This window comes from Ctenopharyngodon idella, chromosome 16 (genome assembly GCF_019924925.1).
Source record: "Ctenopharyngodon idella isolate HZGC_01 chromosome 16, HZGC01, whole genome shotgun sequence".
In the NCBI taxonomy this organism is placed as follows: domain Eukaryota; kingdom Metazoa; phylum Chordata; class Actinopteri; order Cypriniformes; family Xenocyprididae; genus Ctenopharyngodon; species Ctenopharyngodon idella.
In genome coordinates, this window is record NC_067235.1 from 17588440 (window position 1) to 17605887 (window position 17448).

Consider the following 17448-nt stretch of genomic DNA (forward strand, 5'->3'; position numbering starts at 1 on the left):
GACTTAATTTAGTTTTTCCTCTCCCAAAAGTTGTGCACAGTCATTGCAGTCCCTGATGGTGTCTCAGGAGTAGAAGTGGAGGAAGTGACCCCATTACAAAGCCTGTAGACTCTGTAATAATGAACTTTGAGTAGCGCAACTCATAAAAATAGCAGTTGAGTTAATATTCAGACACAGCAAACACAGCAGTGGTTATCCAGGGCAAAGATAACCATCTTTGGCTGTTCAAACAATAGTTTTAAGATATATTTTAAACAATATATATTTACTTGCCCTATATATCAGTACCTGTTTTGTTTGTTTGAGGGATTTCACTGCCGGCTGTCGTGTCGTCTTGGTCCCCTCAGCATTGTGTATATATGCGGTGTTCTGTGGATTTTGCAGGCAGATGCTCAATATCAGCGGTCAACCTGCCCAAACATGTGGACTCAGTCATAAACAAGAGGCTCTCCAAATCCTCTGCCACTCTTTGGAACTCCCCTAGCAGAAGTAAGGACACGCCTCCAGATCTAGCCCCTCCCCATCGTCTTCACAGGCTCCTCCCTTCGTGTATTTATGAGTTTCCATTTTATCCCCCCACTTTTGATTTCTACCTTGAGACCAATCAATCACCTGCTCGTCCACATGAGCACTCAATCATTCCCTCCTTTCAAACCGCCTCCTCGTCAGTGTCTTCAGTTCAGTTAATGTGTTCGAATGTGAATTTTGAAATCTTCTTCGTCTTTCACCGTCGACCGTCCTCAGTGGTGCTCTTTTTTTGTTTGTTTATATTTGGTGGTGGCTTTCTCTGTTCTTTAGTCCTTATTCTTGATGTAACCATCTTCGAAAGTGTACTCAAGAATACTTGCATACTTCTCCATACCTTCACCTGCATATGATGCATGATGATACAGTGGCCCCAGAAAGTATTTGGACACTCTTAAAATGTACAAGTTTAGTATGAACAGAATTAGAAAATGAAATATCAAACAAATGATTCTAGAGATTTTCTCAGAACAAACTTTCCTTTTTTAAGCCAACAAAGTGTCCAAATACTTATCTATTTGAACAATATATGTATTTTTATTGATAACATCTTACAATATGGTTCAACTCAGTAATGTTAAAGCATTAACATGAACTAAGTTTTACATCATTTTATTGATCTAGATTTAATTTAATATTTAATTTAAATTAATTTGATATTTAATTTACTTAAATTTAATTTTAATATCATTTCAAGCTGCTTCAAGGACAATAATACATGCAGTAAATATGTTTATTGTTAGTTCATGTTACCTAATGCATTAACTTATGTTAATGAATTGAAGCATATTGTAAAATGTTACCATTTTATCATTTAAAACCTAACAAACATCTTTTGTGAAGTGTGTGCTTGTGCCATATTTCTTTAAGTAAATGTCACATGATTTGATGTTTTGTTGACATTCATACATTTTAAGTGTTCAAACACTTTTGTGGCAATGGAATGTGCTGAATCTGCTGCCATATTTAAAATGAGAAATGTGTTGATTGATGTACGTTCCACACAGAAGGGTCATTTATCAGTGAATTGAGGTGAAGTTATGCTAGTTGGTTGTGGTGCTGCTTTTATTTGGTGTACTGACTGAGGTCATGAACACTCAGTTGTAAGTAGGGCACACTCTATTTGTGAGTGCTCCCTACAACAATAGATTGAGTAGAGCAGAAAGTAGACTTCACGCTCAGTGCTCTGATAGCTAATCGAGTCTTGGAAGTTTTCCATGAGCAGAGACATACTGCAGAGTGCTGATGAATATTCAGCTATGGGCAATATCTCTCTCTGTTTCTAAAATGCCTCTCTACCCCCTCATTTTTCTTGTCCTCTTGGTTTTCACATCTTTTCATGCATTTACTTGTGGCTCTTCCTTTTGTTTTCCACTTCTTTTCTCATCTGTTCTTGAAGATTACGTAAGTTTAGATTTTGATCTAACCATTTCTTAGAATTAGCAATGATGATTATTTTTGGTGAGATTTAAGTTTTTTTGTTTTTTTTGTTCCCCCCACTTTTATTGTATAATTTTATCACAATAATTTTTTTGTTTTTTGTATTTTTACATAGCTTGGGGTTTTTTTATTCCTTTTTCTTGTCCTTTTGTGTTAATAGTTCACCAAAATTATACATTGCTGAATCTTCACACAGTTCATAGTGACCACTGCAAAAAAAAAAAAGAAAAAAAAAAAAGGAGCTACATAAATGTAATGTAATGTGTCTGACAGTTGGAGCAACATGAGGGTGAATAAGTTATGGCAGCTGAATTCATAATTTTTTTTATTTTTTTATTGAATTATTCTTAAAATGTGTTTCAAACTTGTTAAAGGGTTAGTTCACCCAAAAATGAAAATTCTGTCATTAATTACTCACCCTTATGTCGTTCCACACCCGTAAGACCTTCATTCATCTTCAGAACACAAATTAAGATATTTCTATAAAATCCGATGACTCCGTGAGGCCTCCATTGCCAGCAAGATAATTAAAGGGTTAGTTCACCCAAAAATGAAAATAATGTCATTTATTACTCACCCTCATGTCGTTCCACACCTGTAAGGCCTTCATTCATCTCCGGAACACAAATTAAGATATTTTTGTTGAAATCCAATGGCTCAGTGAGGCCTCCATAGCCAGCAATGACATTTCCTCTCTCAAGATCTATTAATGTACTAAAAACATATTTAAATCAGTTCATGTGAGTACAGTGGTTCAATATTAATATTATAAAGCAACGAGAATATTTTTGGTGCGCCAAAAAAAAAAAAACTAAAATAACGACATATATAGTGATGGCCGATTTCAAAACACTGCTTCAGGAAGCTTCGGAGCGTAATGAATCAGCGTGTCGAATCATGATTCGGATCGCGTGTCAAATCGCCAAACTGCTGAAATCATGTGACTTTGGCGCTCCAAACCGCTGATTCGACACGCCGATTCATTATGCTCCGAAGCATCCTGAAGCAGTATTTTGAAATTGGCCAACACTATATGTCTTTTTTTTTTTTTTTTGGCGCACCAAAAATATTCTCGTCTCTTTATAATATTAATATTGAACCACAGTACTCACATGAACTGATTTAAATATGTTTTTAGTACATTAATGGATCTTGAGAGAGGAAATGTCATTGCTGGCTATGGAGGCCTCACTGAGCCATCGGATTTCAACAAAAATATCTTAATTTGTGTTCCGAAGATTAACGAAGGTCTTACGGGTGTAGAACGGCATGAGGGTGAGTAATTAATGACAGAATTTTCATTTTTGGGTGAACTAACCCTTCAACACTTTCAGTGCCCAGAAAGCTACTAAAGACATATTTAAAACAGTTCACGTGACTACAGTGGTTCAACCTTAATGTTATGAAGCGACGAGAATACTTTTTGTGCGCCAAAAAAACAAAATAGCGACTTTATTCAACAATATCTAGTGATGGGTGATTTCAAAACACTGCTTCATGAAGCTACAAACCTTTACGAATCTTTTGTTTCGGATCAGTGGTTCAGAGCGCGTAACAAACTGCCAAAGTCACGCCCCCCAGTGGTGAACCATTAAAATTGTGAAACACTTTTGATGCAACGAAGCCTTGTTTACTGAAATGTGACTTTGGCAGTTTGATACATGCTCCGAACCACTGATTTGAAACAAAAGATTTGTAAAGCTTCGAAGCTTTATGAATGAAGGTCTTATGGCTGTGGAACGACATGAGGGTGAGTAATTAAAGGATTAGTCCACTTTTAAATTAAAATTTCCTGATAATTTACTCACCCCCATGTCATCTAAGATGTCCATGTCCTTCTTTCTTCAGTCGAAAAGAGAATGAAGGTTTTTGAGGAAAACATTCCAGGATTTTTCTCCATATAGTGGATATTCTACTTACAGAAAAAACGGAACTGGCGCTGTGTTCGTTCCGTAAGTTGAGTAGGGAAGGTGTAGGACATTCAGCGTAAGCTTTTTGAAGAATACGGAAGTGCGGTTTTGGCGGAACCACTTGAAGGCAATCATTTGTTTATATAAAGCATATACATTTAAACATTTTTTAGAAAATGACCGATCATTTTTCTAGATAAGACCCTTATTCCTCGTCTGGTATCGTTTAAAGCCCTTTGAAGCTGCGCTGAAACTGTAATTTTGACCTTCAACCGTTTGGAGACCATTGAAGTCCACTATATGAAGAAAAATCCTGGAATGTTTTCCTCAAAAACCTTCATTTCTTTTCGACTGAAGAAAGAAATACATAAATATCTTGGATGACATGGGGGTGAGTAAATTATCCTGAAATTTTAATTGGAAAGTGAACTAATCCTTTAAGGACAGAATTTTCATTTTTGGGTGAACTAACCCTTTAATTCTCACAAAAGTTATTTTTGGACTTGTTTACTGGTTACCTTTACTGGCTTTTCTTGCATGTAGCAGTGTTGTGAAATCCATCATCCATGTTGACAGCAAGGGAGACAAACACAGTTGTTTGTCATTGCCATGATTTTATCATTCTAAAATCAACATCACAACTATTGTGTATATTGTATTTATGTAAAAGATAGCATCTGCTTTTCAGCCTTGAGTACTAGCAAACATAATTTCAACAATCAAATGAAGTACAGAATGAGAGAAGGTAAGTGATTGTTTCTTATATATTATGTGGAAACTAATTGTTATTCTTTTCTTGCAGCTCGTAGCATGCAGCTGAGTCCATGGGAGAGCAGCATTGTGGACAGGCTGATGACGCCCACTCTCTCCTTCCTGGCTCGCAGTCGCAGTGCTGCTAGTGTGCTCAACAACAGCAGAGATGCCCGTGAGTGACATCAGTGTTTAGCATCAGATAGAAGAAGTTTAACATTTTTGGAAAGTCTTTTTAAACGCTAATTTGCCATGTTCTTCAATTTTTAGGGCCTTTTGAAGTTTAGAAATAACAACAGGACCCATTTCTGCTCTATATTTTGCAAAACTTAAGCTAAATGTGTTTTCTTCATGCAGAGTCTCCAGTGTGCCCACGCTCAGTGTCTGCCAGCCCTCTCACAGCGTGTTCTCATCGGCCACATCACCGCTGCTCTGAGCGCTGGAGGGTCACCACCAGCACGCCCAATATCGCCCAGCGCAGACGAGACTCCACACCTGTGAGTTATTTAAGGCTCCTTTTCACTTCTATGTCTTTCTCATACTCATCCCTCCCCTCCTGTTATATCATATTTTGCTATTATATAAGAAGAGGTGAGAAATTCATCCATCACTCCATCCACACATTCATGAATCCACATATCTGAGTCTTTAGAGAGGGTGTTAATTTCTTAGATCTAGATTTCCCTAGATTTTCCCTAGATTTTTCTAGATTTTTTATACTACGTTACCCCCGCAGCCCCTCTGATAAGACTTAAAGGGTTAGTTCACCCAAAAATGAAAATTCTGTCATTAATTACTCAACCCTCATGACGTTCCACACCGTAAGACCTTCATTCATCTTCAGAACACAAATTAAGATATTTTTGATGAAATCCGAATTTAACCACCACTTTTTAAAGGTCCAGAAAGGTTTTAAGGACATCGTTAAAATAGTCCACGTGACTGCAGTGGTTCAACCTTAATGTTATGAAGTGACAAGAATACTTTTTGTGCTCAAAAACAAAACAAAAATAACTACTTTATTCAACAATATCTTCTGTGTCATTCTCATACGCTGTTTACGCTCAGCGCTTCCAGGTTGAACCACTGCAGTCATGTGGACTATTTTAACGATGTCTTTAGTACCTTTCTGGTCCTTGAAAGTGGTGGTTAAATTGCTGTCTATGGAGGAGTCAGATATCTCTCGGATTTCATCAAAAATGTCTTAATTTGTGTTCTGAAGATGAACGAAGGCCTTATGGGTTTGGAACGACATGAGGGTGAGTAATTAATGACAGAAATTTCATTTTTGGGTGAACTAACCCTTTAATTTTAATGAGAAATTACAAATTAGAGGTAGCAAAGACTTACCCCTGGTTTTGAGTCTTTGTCTTTGAGTATGCATTTATTTTTTGTTACATCATTTCTCAAAAGATGAGGAAGGATAAGAAGGACAAGGAAAGAGAAAATGAAAAGGAGAAGAGTACCATCACCAAAGAGAAGGTGCTGAAGAAGAGACAGTCCATGCCATCAATGAAAACCAGAATAGAGTCCAGGTAAGATTTTAATGATACATTGGTTTACTTTCTTATACAGTAGATGAATGAATATATATATTTACATTTTTTCATTAAAATCATAATCATAAATTCCCAGTCTCATCAGAGTAAAACAGTCATAGAAATACGTAAACAGTGTAAGATGCTTATATTCTGGAAGCACTGCCTTGTATGTGCAAGAGGAAAATACAATAGAATCTTTTTAAATGGATCTTTTTGCTCTGAGCGTCGTCTAATTCTGTGAGGCCAATGCTGTGTTATGTAATGCTGTCTCTGACTAAACATTCTCTGACAGAACATCCTTCTGGTAGTAATCAGAATCAGAATCGATATGTAGTTTAACTGTAGTTTTAAAGGTACTTTCATCTGTTGAATTGGTTTAATCATTATTTTGTCTATTTGTAGGACATTACGAAATAGCAGGCCGCATTTTAGGTCTAGTTCAGGTCCCTCCCGTGAACATTTGTAGTTCTTGCCTCTTACTGTGAACATGTATTTTAAAAAAAAATTTTCAGCTCAGCCATTAAATTAAGTTTCTCTTCACGATTTCAGTCCGAGTCCAGTGTCCAAATTAAGATCTGCATCTCCTGTGACGCCTAAAGGCTGTGCGTCCTCCCCTAGCCCTGCAGTATCTCCCAAACCTCCATCAGCACGAGCGAGCCCCAGCACTCCTAAAGCCCGACCCAAGAGGGCCAGGACCCCTGCCCGCGTGGAGACCCGCACCGCCTCACCTGTCGCCATAGAGAGGGTTAGAGATACCCGCAGGCCCGCTACACCTGAAGAACCAAAGAGTGAGTGTGGCGATGATGAGTGTTGCCATACGTTTCTCTTTCAAAGGAGTTAATAAAACACACAATATGTATCCCAAAGTTTCTGTCATTTTACACTTTTTGTCCTCTCTCTAGTCCTCATTTTTTCCCCACTCCGTTTTTCTGTGTTTTCTCTAGCCTCGTCTCCCGTCCCCTCCATTGTCTTGTCATCAGTTCCGGACACGCCCCCTGTAGCAAGTTCACCAGTCGTGTCAGTTTCTGCACCCTCAGTCCCCGAGGAGTCCCCTCTTGTCCCCGCCCTCCAACAGGTGGCTTCTCCAGCTCCCTCTCCAGGCAAGCCCATGGCTGGCACCAATAACCCAGAGGAAGCCACCCGCATCCTGGCTGAGAAAAGACGACAGGCCCGTGAACAGCGAGAGAAAGAAGAGCAAGAACGGAAAGAACAGCTTGAGAGAGAGAGGTTACCTATTTTATTGTTATTTATATTGTTATTCATTTTGTTTAAAGTCGGCGTGAAACAGAATTTGCGATAGTCTTTTCTTCTCTGTTGTGACACACATCCAAGTGAAAACGGCTTCTTGAACAAGAAAAAATGTAGGATGGGACTTGTTTTTGTCCATCAGTTACAAATTGGATCGTTGTGGTTAGCTGTTGCTGTGATTTCATGTGAATGACAGGTTGTCTCGAGGGCAAGACTACGAGGGCACATGAGTTAAAAAAAAATGTGCATGAATAATTTATAATAAATATTGCAATATTCCATAAAAAAAAACAAGAATTATTATTATTACGTGATATCACAGTTCGGTGCATACAGTCAGACGATGAATACAGTCAGTCACAGGCGATCCACACTTCAATCCAGAAGGGGGCGCGCGCGGTAATGCAATGCTGTTTGCTAACTGCCACAACAGGAAAAAGAGCAGAAGAAGAACAGATGATCTATACATAGATATGTTTACGTGTAATCTCTCAACCAGTGTTTCAACCGCGGAAAGACATCAATAAAACATCTTGAGAATAATATCTCGCGTAGCATTACATTTACCTCAGGCAAGTCATTTAGTGTCCACAGCATGTTAGTTCACTCCAGAGGGGAGCTTATCACTAAAAATATATACGCTATATTAGATTATATATTCATTATATTTACTTTACCTGTTAGTAACGTCTTAATTATTTAATATATTATTTAATGTAAATAAATTTGTCATGAAAACAAGTTATGACAGTAACTGTGTAAATGATCATATTTCAAAAATTGGAGTACTGTAAATAATGGAAAAATAATTTTATAATTGGATTTAACGGTTAATCCAAAACCTGCCTTGTGTTTTTTTTTTTTTTTTTTTTTTTTTTTTGTGTGTTGATTATTACATCTAAAAATAAATAGCAACTGAATTTAATAGTTAGCTGAGATAGATTTTTTTTTTTTTTTTTTTTTTTTTTTTTTACTTAGGAAAATATTAGTTATAATTGAATTATAATTAAGTCGCCACTCCATCTGTTCTGAAATCCTCATTTTCATACAAAATTTAAACGGACTGTCCGTTCCTCTAAGCAAACTGTAATGCAGCAGTTAGTGCACATGTGCTCATGTAGCAGACATAGGTTTGAATCCAGCTTGCAACATGCGCTGATTCCATTCGACCTTTATCTCCGCAATAACTGTCTGTCATTCTCCACTATATTTTTCTAATAAAATGGCAAAATAACAATTTAATCTCTATAAAATATCAACTTGTTAAACCTTTCACCCTTTGTAACTCTGCCGTCAAAGCCAAACTCCACCTCAGCTAACACACGTGTTTGGTTTGATTTTAAACATGTCCTGCTCCACCAGTCCGTGTGCGGTGTGAGCTCCAGGAATAGCCTCGGCGGTGTGGAGCTGTTGACGTCTGGAGTTCTCGGTGACAGTTTATGAGTTTAACACATTTATGAGCCAAAAGGGGACTTTGGCAACAGCGTAAATGAGAGTTCCACACTGTTTATGCTCCAGTGCCGCTGGTAACTATGGGTGCGGATATTTTGGTCACGACTAACAAGATTCACTGATTCACGCTTTCCGTCCACTTTGCATTTGTCACTTTATAATGCATGGACCATATCTGCAATTTAAAGTTTCATCTTACGTTACCAGCCGCAGCGAATTTAAATTTTGCAAGAGACACCGAAGTCCACTTGCATTCACACGTCCTTTTTTAAATAAGTTCATGTGTGTATGATGACTGACTGTCTTCTGTCACGCAGGCTTCAGCGCGAGGAGAGGCTAGCACAGGAGGCAGAGGAGAGTAAGCGCAGAGAGGAGGAGGCACGGCTCATGGCGGAGCAGGAGAGGTTAAGAGAGGAGGCCCAGCGCCTACAGGAGGAGAAGGAGGCGCAGGAAAGGGCCAAAATCGAACAAGAAGAGAACGAACGGCTTCAGAAACAGGTCAGAAATACTCCATTTCTCAGAATCCTTAGTGACTTCACTGTATAAATACATATACTTGACAGGACATGGAGACTTTCCAGCACTGAATTTTCAATAATTGCCCAGTTGTGTCAGAGCGGGGGCATTGAAGTTACTGCACATGCTCCAGACATGTTGATTTATTTTTATATTTTCAGTTTTCATTTTAGTAATTTTATGTGCTTATTATTCTTTTTTTCTTTGTAATATTTCTATATAGCAATAATTTTTGTTTTAGTAATTTTAATACTTCAACTTCAACCTATTTTTTTCAGTTAGTTGCCAAGACAAAATTTCAAATTTTCATTTAAGTTTGTTTTTCATGTAATATTTATATTTTATTCGAGCTTTATTTCAATTACAAAAAAATATATTTTTTGTCTCCTTTATACTTTCATTGCCTTTAACAGAGGCATGCCAAAGCAACTCAATCCTTATTATTTGACCCTAAATTTTTTATTAAATGCTGTAAAATATGAGAATGCAATTCTATTTTCAATTTTAAAGCAATTGAAGAGCTATGATGAGACAAATTCAATGCAAATAAGTCAAGTTTTTACAAATCCGCTCTTTCCTCTTCTGTGAATGGATGGATATCAAGAGTGCCATTTGGCGCAGTAGCATTTTTGTGGTTTTACCACCACCTGGTGTTCAAAACTGTGTTCAAGTAGATATTAAGTAGGTATCAAGGTTTCCACAGTCATGGAAAACATGGACATATAAGGAAAATTTAAAGTTTTGAATACAAGGCCTGGAAAAGACATCCTAAAAAAAATGGAAATTATCTAGTGATAATAGATTTTTCTAGGTATGTTTCATGCTAGAAGTTGCTCTTTAATAAAATTATTTTTAGAAGAAAATCATTGGAAAAATGATGGAAATTCATTGGATAAAAAGTGTAGGAAGTGGGAAGTAGATATTATAAGTTGTCATTTTGCACATGGGATGTGATCTGTCCTGTCACTGGAACTGAGCGCTTCAGATGAATGAATGACTCTAGAGGAAGCTGTTATTTTTATTGCCTGGATGTTCACTGTGAATCTGATCATTTGATTGTGTCTGTAGAAAGAGGAGGCTGAAGCAAAGGCCCGAGAGGAGGCAGAGAAACAGCGCCTGGAGAGAGAGAAACACTTCCAGAAGGAGGAGCAGGAAAGGCTGGAGAGAAAGAAAGTAAGAAGGGTTTCCACCTTGTATTTTTATTTTTCTTTATAAGGTCACTTTGAAATCATCCTGCTTCTTTAAAACCTGTATTACAAGCTTATCTACGGAAACTGAGAACTCAGCAGTCTAGTTAAATCTTTTCATTTCCTCTCTTAACTACTCACACATGTCCACAGTAGCTTTCAGGCACAGAATGTGGTAGAGCGAAATAAAAGAACCGTTCAAGGTCACTATCTAGGATCATAGTGGAAAGCAAGCTCTCAAGATTCATGCACATGCCATAAATCATAAAACACCTTCACATTCACCCCTGATCCCTTTCTGCGAACCTGTTCAAGTGGTATTACCCCACGGGACACTATGTACTCTACAAGTCAGTTTATCAGGGCCGTGTATTAGAGCCTCGACCCAACTGTCCTCAGCTCTTGGTGTGGTTTTTGGAAGACAGCTTGACACACTCCAGTGATTTTTCTAATTCTGAACATAGCGTTAACCTTAAGCGCCTACCACTGTCTTTTGGACTGCTTAAAGCTGCAATATGCAGTTTATGCTTCTGAAACTGATAAATAGAGGAACTGAAAGATAAACAATACAAATCATCTTTTGTAAATGAGAATAATGTAGAATCATGTAAATCTGAGCAGACCAGAGAGATATCTGTTGGTAAACAGTACAAAATTTCGATTTTGGAATTGAGAATCATTGTTAAAATAAACAAATTTAGAACATTTGTTAAAAATAAAATAATGAAATTAAATAAAAATCTAAATCTATTAAATATAATATAATATAAAATAAATCTGAGACCACTTGTGAAAATGTTTGTTTTGCATTTTTAATTTAATACATACTTTTTCCACTACTTATATTATCAGCCTAAACATGAGTGAAAAGTTAAATTGAAAAATTAATATGAAATGGTTCCCTTTTTATTTAAATAAACCCCTCAAGTTTGTGTGAAACCTGATCATGTTCTCCAGTATGATTTGAGAATGATCTAAAAAGCATCTTGTGTTTCATGATCAGTGAGACACATGATCAATGTCACAGTGTTTGCTTATTAATTAGTAAGCTAGAAATAGCGCAGAATCTTAATATTTCTTCATTTTTTACGTAATGTTTCCTTTGTTTTACATTTTTCTAAATCTATAAGTCCTAAAACTTTTATTCAGGTTTAAATATATTTTGTGAAACTCTTGAAACATTTTCCATGTTTTTCTTTTTTCTCTTCTGTGCATTGTTTTTAGCGTCTGGAGGAGATTATGAAAAGAACACGCAAAACAGATGCAGGAGAAAAGGTACAGCAGCATTCTCATTTAAACCAGCCTCACTGTGGCAGTAGCACAGCTCCAATTTCCTCTTGCGGTTTAAGAGCTCAGAATCTAATTGTTCCCTTCTCTTTTCTTCTTTTATCTCCACGCAGAAAGACACAAAATCTCCATCTCAAGTCAACGGAAAAGATTCAGATTCAGAGATGAATAAAGGTATAAAATTATGTTTAAGAATGTTAGTGTATTAAATAACGTTTACTCACTACTTTACTCTCACTACTGGATAATCTTTAGTTAGATATGGCATTCAGTACACATTTAGTTCTATTTTAACCTTCCACAACAGCCCATTTACAAAAGTCTCGAACAACATTTTCCTTGGCTATGCTATTGTACATGTACCTTATTTATTTTATTGAGTCCACTTTAGCTTTCAGAATCATTTTTCCTCATTAAGAAATGCATAAATAAAAGTTCCCACATCTTCACCCCCTCCAAACCTCCTTTAAAATTAAGCTTGTATTTGGAATATTTCCTCAAGGCTAGGAGATGGATTTGTTGCTCCATGTAGTCAGTCGGAGAGGGAATAACGTGCAAAACTGTGTACGCTACTGCTTGTTCCTTACGTCACCGTCGAAGATCTGTGCTGTTCAAAACCTTTGCTTTCTGTAATGGAGTATGAAAATTGGCAAAGCAGCATGGTGAATCAATCACACTCCATTTACATAGTGCTAGATGCTCAGTAGCTGTTTTTTATTCCCAATTAGTTAACTGGATGAAGGCCTTTATTGAGTCTACTTTTACCCAGCAGCCAGTATTGTTCCCATTAGCCCCTTGAAATACATAAGCTACTGTTCACAATTTGGAGTTTTCTGTTTTTGAAAGAAGTCTCTCCTGCTCACAAAGGCTGCATTTATTTGATCAAAAATACAGTAAAAACAGTAATATTGCTAAATATTATTACAATTTAAAATAGCTGTTTTCTATTTTAATGTATTTTAAAATATAATTTATTAATTTAATGACCAAGCTGATTTTTCAGCAGCTGCTATGCCAGGAAGGTTCAGAAGAACAGCATTTATTTGAAATGGAAATCTTTTGTAATCTTTTCTGTCACTTTTGGTCAATTTAATGCATCCTTGCTGAACAAAAGTATTAATTTCTTTTTTTTTTTTTTTTTAAATCTTACTGACCCCAAACTTTTGAATGGTAGTGTAAATACACATACAAAAAACAAAAAAAAACAAAACACATTTTCAGAGCAAGCGCTTATATTATTTATTAAAATATTAATTAATATATAACAAATTGCCATTGTAAACACAATGAGCACTGGGAATCCGGGAAATAATTCCAGATGAACTGCTGAAATGTTTATTCTGTCAGTTGTACAACCATCTGGGAAGGGAACATTGATTTGGCAAAGAAACGTTAAAACAAACAAGATTGCCATTTTAAGAAACTATTAGCATGACATTCTGTCTTTTTCCTAGCAGCTGCTGACTACCAGCCAAATACGGCATTGAAACAAGATGGTGTGAATGAAAGGTAAGTCCTGTTCAGGACAACTTTCATTTTATTTCCTGTCAATTTCCCCAGAAGTGACAGTTTTGTTCTCTTGAATGTGGGATGGAAACACTGCTTTTGGAAAAAAAATCTGAATATCACAAAAGCAATGTCACATAAATTGCATTTGTAACAGTTTAACTCACACTTAAACCATCGGTTTTCTATTGCAGTCTGTCTGTTATTTCGGTGAATGGCGTTCAGCCTACCAAACACGAGAATGGCCTGTCAGCAAAAGGGGATGCGTCTCACTTCGAAGAGATCCTTCAGCTGTCCAATCACAACAACGGACGGGAGAAGTCAGAGACTGACAGACCTGATGAGCCAATCATGGCGTTTGAGAGCGATGAATCATTCCTTAAGAAAACAGGGCCCATTAAGCCTCAGCATGTGGCAGGTGAGCGTCTAAAGAATTTCATGTTTCAGTGTCAATCTGAGAACGACAATAAATCGGAGCACCATTACTTTTTCGCGGTCCTGCCGTAAAACGTTTAAAAATAATTAAACATTAATTATTAATGTTTCTTTTGGCGGGGAAGAGTCATTGTCCTTGTCTTTCTGACTTTTTTTGCGCCTGAAGGGTTAATGTTGTCTCAGGTGCGGGTGTCATAGTTGCCACATGTTGCCCTGCGGGTGCGACAGGCAGGGGTAACGGGGTGAAGAGCCTGGCAGGTCTTGGCACAAAGCTGGATTCCTGAAATGGTGTCAGGAAGACCTGATCCGGCCTTGCTGGCACCCAAGACTGGAAACAGGACCTCTTGGCTTAGCTCTTCAGCCCCTTTCCCTTGGCCTGGTCAGCATTACTTGGTCCCACTCCCCCCAGCACGTACCTCCACCTGTCCTCCTGCAGACAGCCCTTCAGCTATAAATCATCTGCAAAGAAAACACAAGGGGTTTCACCTCATGCCGTGCCAGCTTTCGTAAACTGAGATGTACGTTTTTAATCCAGGATCTTTTATCTAGGATCTTTGCCTTGCCATATCTGGAGCGCTACTCTTGTCTCATGATAAGTATAGAATTATCACTGACGTATCATGTGGCCACACAGATAGATACGTCAATGTTCTCAGCACAGATACACTTGTTTTTTGTGTACTTTGCTGGGAAAAACATGTTGTACCATTCTTAGGTGGTTCAAATGTGCTAATCCAGTTTAAACTGGCCAGTACCAGCAAACCAAGTTGACTGGCTGGTAGTCCAACTCAGTGATTTTATGAGCAGGGTACGTGAGAAAGTTCCAGGGGGTACACGAAAAGTAGGGTTGCACCGATAACTGATAATTTGTTATATTTGAAAGCCAATAACTGATATATTGGTCAATAAATCTAAATCCAAATTTTGTATATAATTTTTGAGAGCTTGATTACAAAAACAAAAGTCTCACCATTAAAAGCCATGTCCAAAGCACACAATTATAATGTTCTTATTATAATTTTATGTAGCTTATATGACAGACTTTGCACGTTGCACTTAACTGTATTTTCCTTTTTGAAGTGACGCCAATCATATTTCAAGCAATTTAAAACCATCACAGTGAACAGTGTGCATCTGAAGTGTCTCAGCTGAAGGAAATAATCCATTATTTATCTGCTTTAATATATTGGCCAAATTTTCTTATCTGGCCGATAACGATCAAATTAAAAATGAACATATATTGGCAGATACCGAGGCGATATATCGTGCATCCCTAGCAAAAAGATTCAGATTTTGCTTGGTTTGTTCCACATAGGCTTCAATCGCCCCAGCATCACCCCCAGCCTGCCGCATTAGTCCCTGTAAATGGACACATTTACATTTTGCAGCATCAAGTATTATAGCCAATCACAGGCATGTCAATTGAAAATAATAGCCAATGAGAGGTGATTAAGTTACTGGTTGTGAGAATCCGCTCAATCCACTCAAAATGCCGAATGAGTTTCTGTTTAGTGCCAGTTTAAATCCTACATGCTCACAAACCTAACCCTAACCCACTGTAACAAATAAAGCATAGATGCATTGTAAATTAGAGATTTATTGTGCACTTGAGTCAGATTCATTGATTAAAACGGGAGTTTTCACAAGTGTGCCGAAGTCAGTGAGCTTGTGCTGAACTGACTGACAGCTTCAGTGATTATAAAAGGAGCGCTCGTTGCTCGCTTTGCGATTCATTCACTAATTTGAAGAAGCTTTGTGACCTTTCCTACCTCATACTTTAGTACAGTACAAAAAAAGTGCTAAACGTGGATAAAATTTATTTTTAAATGTAGTGGTTTTATAATTTCTTAATACTTAAGGTTACTTAAGGCTACTATTTCTTACTAGGGTACTTAAGGCTAAAAAGGTTGGGAACCACTGGTCTAACTGATCACCTTAACTAACTTGGACCAGCTATAATAAAATAACAGCTTACTTCAACCAGCTAAAAGTAGGCATGGGCATGATTATTGATCACGAAAACAATAATTGTGTAAGAAAAATTCTCAAGATTTTTATTTATTTTTTAAAAAAAATGTTCAATGTATTTATTTGATCAAAAATAAAGTAAAAACAGCAATATTAAAATAATATTTTTAAATATATTTAAAAATGTAATTTATTCCTGTGATGGCAAAGCTGAATCAGCAATCAGTCTTCAGTATCACATGATCCAAGAAATATCAAGCTCAGGAAATTTTTCTTATTATTATCAATGTTGAAAATGGTTGTGCTGCTTAATATTTTGTTGCTGTGATACATTTCTTTCAAGATTCTTTGATAAATAAAAAGTTAAAAAGAACAGCATTTATTTTAAATTGAAATTTGTAACATTATAAATGTCATTAATGTAACTTTTGTTCAATTTAGTCCATCCTTGTTGAATAAAAGTATTAATTTCTTTCAAAAAAAAAAATCTTATCCCAAACTTTTGAACGGTAATGTACCAAATTAAATGATTCATCATGATTTACTTCAAATTCAAATGATCTTTAAGATTTTTTTTGTTACCTTTTTAAAAGTGTTAAAAATTTGACGCTCATGGCGTAAGAGGCTGAAAAAAAACAGAGCTGGGGATCTAAGCAACCTGTAGTAATTTATGAAAATGTTATTTATTTTATTTTGTCATGCATTAAACGCTTACATCTCTAATCTCCATATTCTTTCTGTGTCCTCCAGAGGTCCTCTGAAGTCGTAAACTGTTGGATGAAGCCTTACATCTGCGAGTCCCTCAACACCGTCTGCCTGAGGGACCGGTGGAAAGAAGCACAGCATGAAAGAGACCTGTGCCAAAACCCAAAAAACTGTCTTCTGTTTAGACTGTACAGAGCAACCCCACCATCAGAGCCTCTCTTATGGTTCATGATGGAAATTACAAGGAAGCTACAAAACAATCAAGCTGAGCTAAATGCCAACGTGCACCAGAATGACAATTCATCAAGACCCTGACCTCACATACTTTATGGCAGACCAATCCATGCCTCTTTCTGATCATCACAGTACAATATGGTTTTTGTTTTGTTTTTTTAAAAAAGGCTTGTGACAAACATTATTAATCCGTGTCGTTATTCATGCTGTTATGGGTTGAACGCAGAAGTGCTTTGGGTGTTTTATTTTTTAATGTTTAGTTATTTAACTTGAAGAGAATTGTAACTACTGGGTACAGTTGTATGTGAATAATGTAAATTGGATCATGGGAGGAGACGATCTGTGAATAAAACAGAATGAAAGGGACTGCCATGTCTGAACTTCACTGTTTCATAGTTTTTAATGTTAGAGATGTTTTTAATTTTGTCTCATAGTGAAATAATGTTTAATGCCAGAGTTGCACCAGATTAGCGCTTATTGCTGATTTACCTACTTACATAAGAAATGTGTAATATCTAAAAGATATCAACAGCCAGATTCACCGTGCATGCACATGCAACTGCAATGACGAAGTTTGTTTTAAATTTTTGTTTTAACTGCAACTTTAACGATGGCTTGGCTCTACCATTGTAAAGAATTCTTAACATAATATTCCTGGTTTTCTTGTCGATAAAATTCTTGTGTCTCAAGTTTATGCCTATTTATAAATCAGAACAGATCGCCAATACCCAAAGGTGTCCTGCT

The 17448-nt window shown here is 36.9% G+C and overlaps 1 protein-coding gene across 6 annotated transcripts in view; it reads left to right on the plus strand.

Moving 5' to 3' along the window:
• The window catches only part of map7d1a (MAP7 domain containing 1a), a 45124-nt gene extending 28054 nt beyond the window's left edge, over positions 1-17070 (plus strand). For 3 of the 6 annotated variants that reach the window (XM_051865580.1, XM_051865582.1, XM_051865586.1), the window contains 13 exons: positions 385-489; positions 4678-4800; positions 4983-5122; positions 6039-6160; positions 6716-6954; positions 7111-7393; positions 9184-9364; positions 10451-10555; positions 11794-11844; positions 11970-12030; positions 13311-13365; positions 13557-13780; positions 16516-17070. In XM_051865580.1, coding sequence (XP_051721540.1) covers positions 385-489; positions 4678-4800; positions 4983-5122; positions 6039-6160; positions 6716-6954; positions 7111-7393; positions 9184-9364; positions 10451-10555; positions 11794-11844; positions 11970-12030; positions 13311-13365; positions 13557-13780; positions 16516-16526 — 1700 coding nt within the window. In that variant the 3' untranslated portion in view covers positions 16527-17070. The remainder of the gene's footprint in view (positions 1-384; positions 490-4677; positions 4801-4982; positions 5123-6038; positions 6161-6715; positions 6955-7110; positions 7394-9183; positions 9365-10450; positions 10556-11793; positions 11845-11969; positions 12031-13310; positions 13366-13556; positions 13781-16515) is intronic. The other 3 variants (XM_051865583.1, XM_051865584.1, XM_051865581.1) reach the window with 2 other exon arrangements.
• The last annotated feature ends 378 nt before the right edge of the window (positions 17071-17448 follow it).